This window comes from Phocoena phocoena, chromosome 1, assembly GCF_963924675.1.
Source record: "Phocoena phocoena chromosome 1, mPhoPho1.1, whole genome shotgun sequence".
Lineage (NCBI taxonomy): Eukaryota > Metazoa > Chordata > Mammalia > Artiodactyla > Phocoenidae > Phocoena > Phocoena phocoena.
The window spans coordinates 107,925,837-107,937,332 of record NC_089219.1 but is presented as its reverse complement, the minus strand read 5'-3'; the positions used below and the strand labels follow the sequence as shown (position 1 = coordinate 107,937,332).

General features: G+C 44.3%; 1 protein-coding gene across 1 annotated transcript; it reads left to right on the top strand.

The window, feature by feature from the left end:
• Positions 1-3,231: 3,231 nt before the first annotated feature.
• Positions 3,232-7,455, top strand: TXNIP (thioredoxin interacting protein). Its single transcript, XM_065896307.1, has 8 exons — positions 3,232-3,792; positions 4,316-4,388; positions 4,495-4,642; positions 4,859-4,961; positions 5,095-5,351; positions 5,453-5,609; positions 5,723-5,874; positions 6,004-7,455. The coding sequence occupies exons 1-8, from the start codon at positions 3,540-3,542 to the stop codon at positions 6,037-6,039; spliced, it is 1,179 nt and encodes a 392-aa protein (XP_065752379.1). The 5' UTR covers positions 3,232-3,539; the 3' UTR covers positions 6,040-7,455.
• The last annotated feature ends 4,041 nt before the right edge of the window (positions 7,456-11,496 follow it).

Sequence of the window (11,496 nt, the reverse complement as noted above, 5' to 3'; positions counted from 1 at the left end):
CTCTAAGTTCTCAGTTATCTATGACTTGGAGGCATACGCAAAGTTGGTCAGCCTCAAATGCCACACTACCTTTATTTGTCTTTAAAATAATATTCCCTAGAGAAGAATGGAAAAGATAAGAGTAAAAGGGAATTTTACAGAGTGGAGATGACAGTAGCAATTAAAAGGAAAAAAGAAGGGATTATTAGGAAACCTGAGTCTTTAGAGTCCTAAATGTTCATCACACCAGAGGTTAAAGAAAAGAGAAATGCAACCAGCTCCTTGTCTCTGATTGGCAGTTGAGCACTGAGGGCACTTCTCTTCATGAACGAACGATTTGGCTTTACTCAACCACCTCCTGTAAAGCAAACAATCACCACTTGGTTTCCTATTGGCACTGGGATTGAAGAGGGTGGGGAAGGAGCAGGTAAAGATGATCTAATTTGCAAAACTGGACTTAGCCCTCCTTTGCTGTTCCTTACTGGACCTGCCCTCTTTCTCTCTTGCACCCCACAAATGTTTGTACTCTGTTTTCAGGACAGCAGTTTACAAGATTTTTTCTTCTTTGGCACAGGAACTGAGAAAGAAGAATCAGAAGGCACATTTTCATCAGAATACCAGGTTATAAGGTGAAAGGTTGTAAACAACTCTGCCAGGGGGGACTCCATTTCAGAACATGCTTTGGCTACAGGCCTGGTAGGCAGCAGCTGCTGCCAAAGTGAAATAGGTTTTTGGCATTTAAGGGAACCCAGTCGTAGCACAGCGCAAACAAGTGGTCTGTACCAAGTTTTGAACGGGAAAGAAAAAACTGGAGCCCAAGAGAGGAACTTAGAGCAAAAGGGAATGGTATTATGGTTTTTTTTAAAGTCAGAAGTTCACAGATGTGCCCAAATAAATATCAGCATTCCCTTTTCTCTAAGATGTCCCAAATCAACACCACCCTGGTCTATTACACTCACCTCTCCTCTCAGTCCCTCAAAATTTATGTAGTTACACATCACACACTGTTTAACAATATTGATTCATGTATTTCTTTGTAAACATTTTGATATTTTGTATTTATGTAGTTTCATATCTATCAAGCTAAAAATTCTCTCAGAAGCTACAATTCAAAATTTTAAAATTAATGAGAGTCCCACCTTCCCTGCTCCAGATAATCAGTACTGTTGACCAACTGAAAATAACTCAGGCCTTATTGCTTAACTTTCTTGAACAGGGTGCTGCCTCAAACCCACACACCCTAAGGATCAACATGTTCCCTTTTTTGTTCCTGGGGGTTGGTGCTGTGCGTGTGTGTGTGTGTGTGTGTTTTCCAGTAGTCTTTTTTTTTTTTTTTTTGCGGTACGCGGGACTCTCACTGTTGTGGCCTCTCCCGTTGCGGAGCACAGGCTCCGGAAGCGCAGGCTCAGTGGCCATGGCTCACGGGCCCAGCCGCTTCGCGACATGTGGGATCTTCCCGGACCGGGGCACGAACCCGCGTCCCCTGCATCGGCAGGCGGACTCTCAACCACTGCGCCACCAGGGAAGCCCAGGCCTTCCAGGGGTCTTGATGCCTGAATTTTGAGCTTGCTTGATGGTGGGGTTGAGTTGTAACTTGTTAGCCTTAGAGTGTCAACCCAGTTAGGGTGTGTGAGGAAGGAAAAAGGATATTTCACAGCATTGAATAGCCGTCTTTTTGCTGGGAGGGTAGGATTTCTGGATGTTCTAATGCTTCTTATTTACTTCCCCATCTCAATCTTGGGAACATTGTCTTTCTCTTTCCAGCACAAGAAATGAAGTCATCTCCTGATTCCCCTACAAATGGGAGGGAATCAGGAATCAAAGACAAGGGAGAAGAATCCCTGTATCTCTGCACACAAGTTTTTCTTATTGCATTTATGAAAAATTTCTCAGGAGTCGGTTCCTGAGGCATCTCATGGCCAGCTAAGGAAAAGCCCATCTGACAGAGAGACAAATGACAACACAGGACGAAGAGTCAAGGCTTCTTTTAGCATGAATATATAGTGTGCTAGTGATCCTTCTGTTTTCTCTTCCCTTTCTCAACAATTTCTAAACAGCTTAGGGAAAAAAACAAAACACAACAAAAAATGAAAAACTTTTCAAAGACAGGGGAATGCTTCTTTCAAACAGGAATACGGCCATCTTTCCTCGGACACTTTGGTTACAAACGAGAACTTTCTTGCTTTTAACTAATTTTAAGGCTGTGAGGAACACAGGCAGCAGATTTAGGAATGTACCTTTGACTTCGTAAGTTGGAGAGCGGACGAAGACAAGAAAGAGTTAAAGTAACGGCGGGGGGGAGTGAAAAGAGTGAAGCACCCTCTTTTTTTTTTTTCCTTTCCTGGATAAGCGGGGAGTGAGAGATAATTAGAGCCTAAAAAACACACTTTACTGAAGAGGTAATGAGGTAACTGGCGGAACATAAAGTGCCCCCCAACTTTGCAGTTAGGGACTGAAGAGATGAGGGGATAAGCAAGAGGATGTGGACACGCCCGCACTGTTTCCGCTCCCAAGAACAGAGTGGAGGGCGCATGGGCTGAGGCACACAGCCCCGCGCCCGGGGGCTAGAAAGGGAGGGAGAAGGCGGATCAGTCCCAGATACTCGCTTTCCTGTGAGCGCTGAAGAGTGGTTAAAATTTTGTGACAAGCTCTCTTTTCCTTCCCACACAGCAGGTTTTTTAGGGGGTGGGGTGGGATGTTGTTTGTTGGTTTTTAAGAGGTGCGGGGCAACAGAAGGACAAAGGGGATGTTCCTGAACAGTAACAGCGGCACTCCCTGTCCTCCGCCCCGATCCTAAATTATTCTGGAACTCTGGGATTGTTTTTCACACGACTTGCGATTTGTGAGTCGGAAATAAACAGTTGCCTCTAAATTAATTGCATTGGCTGAGGCTAGTCACGAAATTCCCTCATAAGCACATTTTCCTTTTACCTCAAAACATCGCTGGCACCCCAAAAGTATCCTTCGAAGGACTCTGGCCTCGGATAAATTTTACGGGCAGCGAAGCCTTCCTTCCTTTGGGCCCAAGGGAAGCCGCCCCACAGCCCCTCCGCCCCCTCCTCCCGGCCCTGCAGCGATGCACAACAACTATTTTCCCCGCCAGGAGCACACTGTGTCCACGCGCTGCTGCGACCTCACTGATTGGTCGGGCTCCTGGTAAACAAGGAACAGGCAGCCAATGGGAGGGCTGTGCACGAGGGCAGCACGAGCCTCCAGGCCAGCGCTCGCGTGGCCCTGCCTGCCGGGCTACTATATAGAGCAGTTTCCGGCTCTTAGTTGTAACTCTCCTTTAGTCTCTTCAGGCGGTGTACTTTTAGCCTTTCCGCGGAGATCCGGGGCTCTCTTCCAGCTGTTGGAGGAAAGAAAGAGAAGAAAGGGTTTATTTTTCTCTTGAAATCCCTTGGCCTAAGCCGCAGCTTACAATTTCTGTGGACATCTTATCGAAAATTTAGTAGAGGATTGAAGAGTGAAATAATTTTAACTTATTGCTAAGGGTCCTTTGATTTGGGGTTCTGTTTTTCCTCCCTCGTTTTTAACTCTTAAGCCAACCCAGCCCAATTATGGTGGTGATGTTCAAGAAGATGAAGTCTTTAGAGGTGGTCTTTAACGACCCCGAAAAGGTGTACGGCAGTGGGGAGAAGGTGGCTGGCCGGGTGATAGTGGAGGTGTGTGAAGTCACTGCAGTCAAAGCTGTCAGGATCCTGGCTTGCGGAATGGCCAAGGTCCTGTGGATGCAGGGATCCCAACAGTGCAAACAGACATTGAACTACCTGCGCTACGAAGACACGCTTCTCCTGGACGACCAGCCAACAGGTGAGTGGCCCAGCTGTTTGCTGGAAGGTGAAAGCTGATTCGAGAAGAGAATTGATACGAATAAATGGAGCCTACAGTGTAGATTCTAAGTTGCTCAGGTTGTGTGGTTTGCATTTTGTGTGGCTTCCTTATCTTTTTTAGTTTTAACTTGCAAACTCCTCCCACCCCCCACCCAAAAAAGGGTGATGTGTGCAATTTCTTATGGTGCTGTGTTCTGTAGGTGATCCTGAGGGATGTTGCCTTAGCTATTGAAAGATTTTCTGTGTGCATAACTTGTTTATTCTCTTTGCTTTCTGTTTGAGATGATAGTAGCTTAAGTGTCCTGGTTGAGCCTTTGAGCACTGCAGGGCTTTGCAACTTTTTGGCCCAATGAAATGCATCAGAATCTCTCGTTTAAGAACATAAGGGATGAAAATGGGGGTTTTACAATACTCTTGTATGCTGCCCAAGAATTCCATATCGCACAGATGCATTTTAAGTGTAACAAGAAACCTAATGGCTACTCACTTTTCTCTCCCTTCAGGTGAGAATGAGATGGTGATCATGAGACCTGGAAACAAATATGAATACAAGTTTGGCTTTGAGCTTCCTCAGGGGTATGTATCAGCTAAATGCATCTGTGGACTTATCTTCCCCTCCTTTGATCACTTACTCTTCTTGGAGAGCATTTTTAAATTAATTGTTTCTTTTTTCTTGATAAAGGCCTCTGGGAACATCTTTCAAAGGAAAATATGGGTGTGTAGACTACTGGGTGAAGGCTTTTCTTGATCGCCCCAGCCACCCAACTCAGGAGACAAAGAAAAACTTTGAAGTGATGGATCTAGTGGATGTCAATACCCCTGATTTACTGGTGAGGTTCATTTTAAGATTCTATTTTTCTGGGTTTCAGGGATAATAAGTCAAGTGTCTAGGGCATTAGAGTGAAGCCCCTCAGGGAATCAAGTCCTAAGTCATCAGGGTGGGAGGGAAAGCTGCCTATTCTAAATTAGCAGTGGCAAGGAAAGAGAAGCAGAGAAAGGATCTCTAGGAATCCTGAAAACACGTTTTTCTTCTCCATTCTACATAGGCACCTGTGTCTGCTAAAAAGGAGAAGAAAGTTTCCTGCATGTTTATTCCTGATGGGCGGGTGTCCGTCTCTGCCCAAATAGACAGAAAAGGCTTCTGTGAAGGTAAGGATCTAGTGCTTAAAATGGGAGACTATTAAAACAGGAACTGTGGGTTTGGGGGTGAGGGCAGGAGACAGGGACAGATGAAAAGTCATCAACTGTACTAAGCATCGGTTTTCATCTTTCTCATTGCTAGGTGATGAGATTAACATCCATGCTGACTTTGAGAATACGAGTTCCCGCATCGTGGTCCCCAAAGCTGCCATTGTTGCCCGCCACACTTACCTTGCCAATGGCCAAACCAAGATGCTGACGCAGAAGTTGTCATCGGTCAGAGGCAATCATATTATCTCAGGAACTTGCGCATCATGGCGTGGCAAGAGCCTTCGGGTGCAGAAGATCAGGCCTTCTATCTTGGGCTGCAACATCCTTCGAGTTGAATACTCCTTACTGGTGAGTGGGTGGGGCTGGAGAGAGAAATTGTTCATCTGTCAGAACAATAGTGGTGTTTTCTCCAGATCTCCAGTCTAACAAACCACCGTCTCCTTTTCTAGATCTATGTTAGCGTCCCCGGCTCCAAGAAAGTCATTCTTGACCTGCCCCTGGTAATTGGCAGCAGGTCAGGCCTCAGTAGCCGGACATCCAGCATGGCCAGCCGAACCAGTTCTGAGATGAGTTGGGTAGATTTAAACATCCCCGATACCCCAGAAGGTGAGCTAGACCTAATGTCTGGTCTTTCTCTCCAGCCTGCTTGGGTTTGTAAAATTGGTGATGGTCAAGCATTCCTTGGCCAGGCTTCTTATCCCCATACTTTCTCTCTCTAGCTCCTCCTTGCTATATGGATATCATTCCTGAAGATCACCGATTGGAGAGCCCCACTGCTCCTCTGCTAGATGACACAGATGGTTCTCAAGACAGCCCTATTTTTATGTATGCTCCTGAGTTCAAGTTCATGCCACCACCTACTTACACTGAGGTGAGAATTGTCATTTTACCACTACATTTGCCCTAAGCCTACTATAGGAAGTTGACTTGGAGGGATTGCTAAACTGGGTTGTTCTTTTAGTTCTCACCCAAACTAAAATGTTTTCTTTCTTCCTCCCAGGTGGATCCCTGCATCCTCAACAACAATGTGCAGTGAGCATGTGGAAGAAAAGAAGCAGCTGTACCTACTTGTTTCTTTTCATCTCTCTTCCCGGACTCGTACTTTTTTAGAGACTCAGCAGTCTCTACAGTGGGGTACTGGTCCACCCCAGCCTCTGACTCTCCAGTGTAGGAGGTGATCAGCATGCAATCTCCTGGGCTTTAATGGGTGCACACTCGTCCTCAGCCAGTGAGATGTGATACGGGGTATTTTGCTGGATGGGTTTAAAAACATACTAGAAAAATTCAGGCCAATCCCATTTTCTTAAATCTCTTTGAAAATTGAGGCATTTTCAGTAGTTTTGAATAAGGGGTAGAAATGGCCTCCTGGCATGGTCTTCCCAGTGTTTTATGGAGGGGATTATAGATTGGTATAACAATAGACCTTGAACCTCTGCCGTGTAGAGGAGAGCCAATTTAGCAAACCAGGAAAATGAAAAGGAAAAAAATCACGGCCAAAACTTTGGGAAAAGGATGTTCTTAAAATTGTTGTTCCCCTTTGTTTGTACACTTATAGAAAAAAAAAAATCCCTCCAGAGCTGATTTGGTTTGGATTTTGGAGTGAGCTTCCCACGTGGATTAAAGGGAAGAAGCTCAAAGATGGTCTTTGTTCAGAAAGTACTTTAAATCAGGTATAAAGCGGTAGTAACTGTACCCCACCAAAGGTCTTAAAAGCCATTTTTAGAGCCTATTGCACTGTGTTCTCCTGTTGGCAAACATTTTCACGTGGGAGAATGTGTTTTTCTTTTCATGTGACTCCTTGGAATTGATTCTGAGGTGATGTTCTTAGCACTTTAGTTTGTGTCAAATTTGGGATTTTTTTCCTTTCTCAAGTGTAAGCTAAAACTGGTCTACTATGTCTCTAGGGGTAAGCACAATGACAAAAAAAAAAAAAAAGTTACTGCTTTTGAGACTTTGTCCCAGTGTCCAGAATTCTGCAATTCTGACACTCTAACTATATGAGAAGGGTTGCTGCTATCAGCCTTGCCCACTGTGACTTCTCCAAACCCAAGGAGGAACTCTAAATCAAAATGCCCCAACACTGTGATCAGAGCATACAGATGTTGCCATGAGAAACTAGAGGGCAGGTCTTCACAAAAGCTGTGCGGGCTCCCTTCCTGCCCAGTGTTAGGAGACAGGGATGTTGACAGCCCCTCTCTCACTGCAGCCTCTAGCACTTGCTCAGTCTCCCTCAGCCTTAGCACTTTGTTCACTGTCATGTGTCAGAGCACTGAGCTCTATCTTCCCTTTCCTGAGAAAGTATGTGGGCTGAAGGTGGTTTCATTCTTTTGTTGTTTTTTAATTGTGTATCTTTTTGTATGACAAAAACTATATTTTGTACTTAACCAGATATATTTTTTCACCCCAGGTGGGGGTATTCTTTGTAAAAAATAAATAAAGTTTTTTTTAATGGCAAAAAAGTTTGTTTTCTTGTCTCTGAGATGGTGTTGAAGACGTTATTAGAAAGAAAATGTGCCCAAAGGAGCTTTCCCCCTACTTCACAATTCACATTGTTGGAAACCTTGTAGAGAAACCATTTCCTATTGACCGTAATGAATATAGTCAGAATGCGGGTTGGTGGGGTGAAGAGGAATTTGAGCTACATTGTCTTGTCGAATTCACTAAAGAACTGTAGTGGGATCTTCTGGTGGTCCAAGCTAGTTTTCTACATCTATAGTTAATCATTACTAAATTCCTTCAACTTTGGAGTGCATGAAGCTTTGATTTTTGTTTTGTTTAATGAGCTCTTGAAATACAGGGAAATGAAGTTTGTGAGGGGATTTGGAAGGAAAAGGTTATGGGTCTTTTTCATAATTTGGTTTCATCATAGTTTCTTCCCAGTATAAGCCTGGTTTATATGCAGGAAGACGTAATACAGGACAAGGATTTAGAGTTATGACCATCAAGTTATTTGAATGCAGCTACCGTTTTTTTATCTCTGCAGCTCCCATTACAGTTCATATCCAAGTACATGATCATAACGTAGTAAATGTTTGCTGAATATTCAAACCAACCCTCATTCCTTATGATATGCTTCAGCAGTTTCTGTTACTTCCTTGTAGAGTAATAACAGACTGATGGCGCAATTCCACCTCTAATTGAAATGATTTTTATTCAGAAAGGAGTGACTAGTGATGAGAAACGCTGAGATGGCAAAGGTTAGCGTACGTTCTGATTTCTGGTTCATTTAAATCTGCAGACAAATCTAGTCCTAGCCCTTATTTGGGGGTTGGCTTTTCTATGGACCTCCACATAGTAATTCCAGACCTCAGGCTCCTGGAATTTCATAAAATCAATGTAAATTGAACAGAAAGTAGGATTGAAAAGATTCTTTTCCACTTCAATCTTTGTCTGCATCTATCTTTCATTCTCAGCAGCTCTTTTGCTCTCTACTGGCCGTTGTCGTTTTTTTTTTTTACCAAGGTGTCAGCCTCTAGCTCTGCTGCCATGGTGACTGTGACCTTTACTCTCACCTCTGCCTCCTTTTCTTACCTGTGCAAGAATTTAGTGCCTCCGCCCTTTTTCAACTCTGTGACCGGAAAACTAAGTCAAAGTTGATGGAAAAGTTTTTCTGGAGCTTGTTTTGCAGGGACTGGAGGGATAGAGCAAGGACAAGAGCAGGCCAGAGGGCAGGACAAAGAGATGGAGAGACCATGGAGCACAAAAGCCTGGTTGTTTGTGTATACAGCCTGGCTACTGGTACGTGATATGAGAAGGGGATGGAGAGGGTAGATAACTTACACCCAAGGTCTGATAGAGATTTGATCCTTGAAGGGCCAGAACATATGCACCTCCTCCTGATACCCTAATACCTCAAATCCAGCACTGGCCAACAGAACTTTCTATAATGATGGAAACGTTCTATATTTGCCCTAATACGGTAGCCACTATCCACATATGACTAGTGAGCTCTGAAATGTGGCTACTCTTCCTGATGAACTGAATTTTTATTTCTGTTTATTTTAGATTTAGTTAGCTCCCTGTGACTAGTGACTTTCATACTGAACAGCACAGCAAAATCTGAGGGAGGAAGGAAGCAGCTATAGCTGTTCATCCAGAGGAAACGCATCCCTCCCTTAGAGCACAAAAGTCTCCACTGGACTTCCTTTTGCCTTCGATATACAACTTCTACCCCACCCCAGGACATCTACACATAGGCTTGCTTAAGTACTCTTCCTTAGGTCCCAGCCCAGCTGTTTCTCTATTTAAGTGGGTGGATACCTTGGGTCTTCCTTTCCTTTGCTCTTCTCATATGCCTTTTAATTTTTAAAGAGCTATAACCTACATGTACAGCCATTTGAGGAGATCCAGTTCTTAGTATCATTTATTCATTAGGCCCAATCTGGTATAGGAAGATCTGAGAGAAGACAGAAAGAAAACTAAAGAGAGAAAAGAGCTAGAGAAAGTAAAATTAACAAGGAAAGAACAGATACTTCCACAACCAGGATCCTTGGCTACCTTGATAACTCTGAACAGACTGGAAAAACAAGGATATAACTTGGGTTGAGGCATCGGGAGGGAAAAGTATGGAGAGAAGATCTGACCAAACACCTGGTCAACAAAAAACAATCACCTAAGAGCTGAAGGTTATGAAGTGGGGTAAAAGAGTTACTTCTGCCCAGTTCTTTCAGTAGTATACAGACCCCTTCCTAGTATTTTTTCCTCGGACTATCTCTAGGTGATGGAATGCATAAGATGGATAAGGAGAATGTTTTACTGACCCTCTGATGGCCTCTGTCCCAAGCATCCTGACCTCAATAGTTCTGGAGTAGAAAGAAAGAAACTTTTGCCCCATTCTCTGTTCTGACTCTACGTTCACTTCCATTTCCAAAGCTGAAAAACTCCCTCTCAGAGATGACTGCAGAACCAGGGCTACAGGTCCTGGCCCAATAGGTGAGTCTATAGCCTAGAAGAAGTTCAGGGATCAGCCTCCCTATACTATTAAGGAGAAATAGTATAGTGTGGTAATTAAGCACAATACCAACTGGAGCCAAACTATCTAAATTCAAATCCTACTTCCACCACTTAACTAGCTGTATGACCTTGCAACTTGTTTAACCTTCTCTGTGCCACAGTTTATCTGTAAAATGGGAAAGAGTAATAGTAACAACCTTAGAAGTGAGGATTTTAAAAATATATGTGGGGAAGGGAGGCGCCATGGCGGCGGCGGGAGCACACGTGGCGGCTTCGGGGCCCGCGTGGCGGCTGGCGGGGCTGCGGGAAGAAGACGCTCCCCGCCCGCGCCCCAACCTGTGAAAAGGGGTCATGCACCCTCCTCCCGTCACCGTGCCTTCATTTCCAGCCGCCCCGCGCGGTTTATCCCCACCTTCTCAGTGATGATGGAGGCTGGATTTTCATCACTTTCAGTTATTTCCAGAATGCAGCCACTTTTCCCAGTTCTGGGGGAGAACACTGAACCCCACTTCTGGATGTTCCCAGCCACAGACTGTGATCCACATCCAGTGAGGAAACTCCACTCTTTGTGCAACCACTAAGTGGCTACTGACTGGCTTCTGACCAACAGAATACAGCAAGTCATGGGAGGCACTGGAAAGAATGTTGCTGACTGAACCAGAGTATCCATGATGCTTTAGAGATCAGTGACCTTTGAAGACGTGTTTGTAGAACTCACCCACAAAGAGTGGGACCTGCTGGACACTTTGCAGAGAAATATGTACATAGATGTGATGCTGGAGGACATCCATTGTCTCATCTTCTGGCAAAAATCGTGACCATTAAAAGCAAGAAATAATATCCAGGCAAGTTATTTTCCTGGTGGTCCAATGTAGCTGTAAGAAAATAGTAAAGTTCTTTAAGTGTGAACCCTGGTCATCCACATGTGAAACCTGGGAATGAGGAAAAATGAAAGACATTCTCACACAAAAGCTGAAGGAGTTCAGTACTATAATACCTACCCTTCAAGAAATGCTAAAGGGAGTACTGGAGGATGCCAGTAACTTGAGGCCATATGAAAATATAAATTTCTCTGATAAAGTGTTCCAGGACTGACGCCCTCCTCAACCCCAGCACCTAAAACATATATTTGATTGAACTAACCTGGTGACGAACCTGCTTCCCAATTAGGATGTGACATCTGATTTCTCACTGTCTTCAGCTCCTGTGTTCATGGCTTGCCTCAGCATATTAGAGGCACTTATGTGGTTCCTCAGTGAGTTGTGTGCCTTCCAAGGCCAACCACTTGTTGACAAAAACGTAACTTCTTTACTTCTTTTGTGAATACGTGGCCTCACAAAGGCTGAAATATTTAGTGAAAATGTACTAAGGACATAATTTCTTTTTCACTCCCTGACCTACACTCTCAGTCACTGAGGCATGTGGTAAAACAACAGGGAATCAGAGTCATGGTCATGACTTGGCTGGGTCAAGTTCTAGGCCATGTGGGAAGACTCCTCTCTCTGAGAAGAGACTTCTGCTTCAACCAACAGGGAGCAGC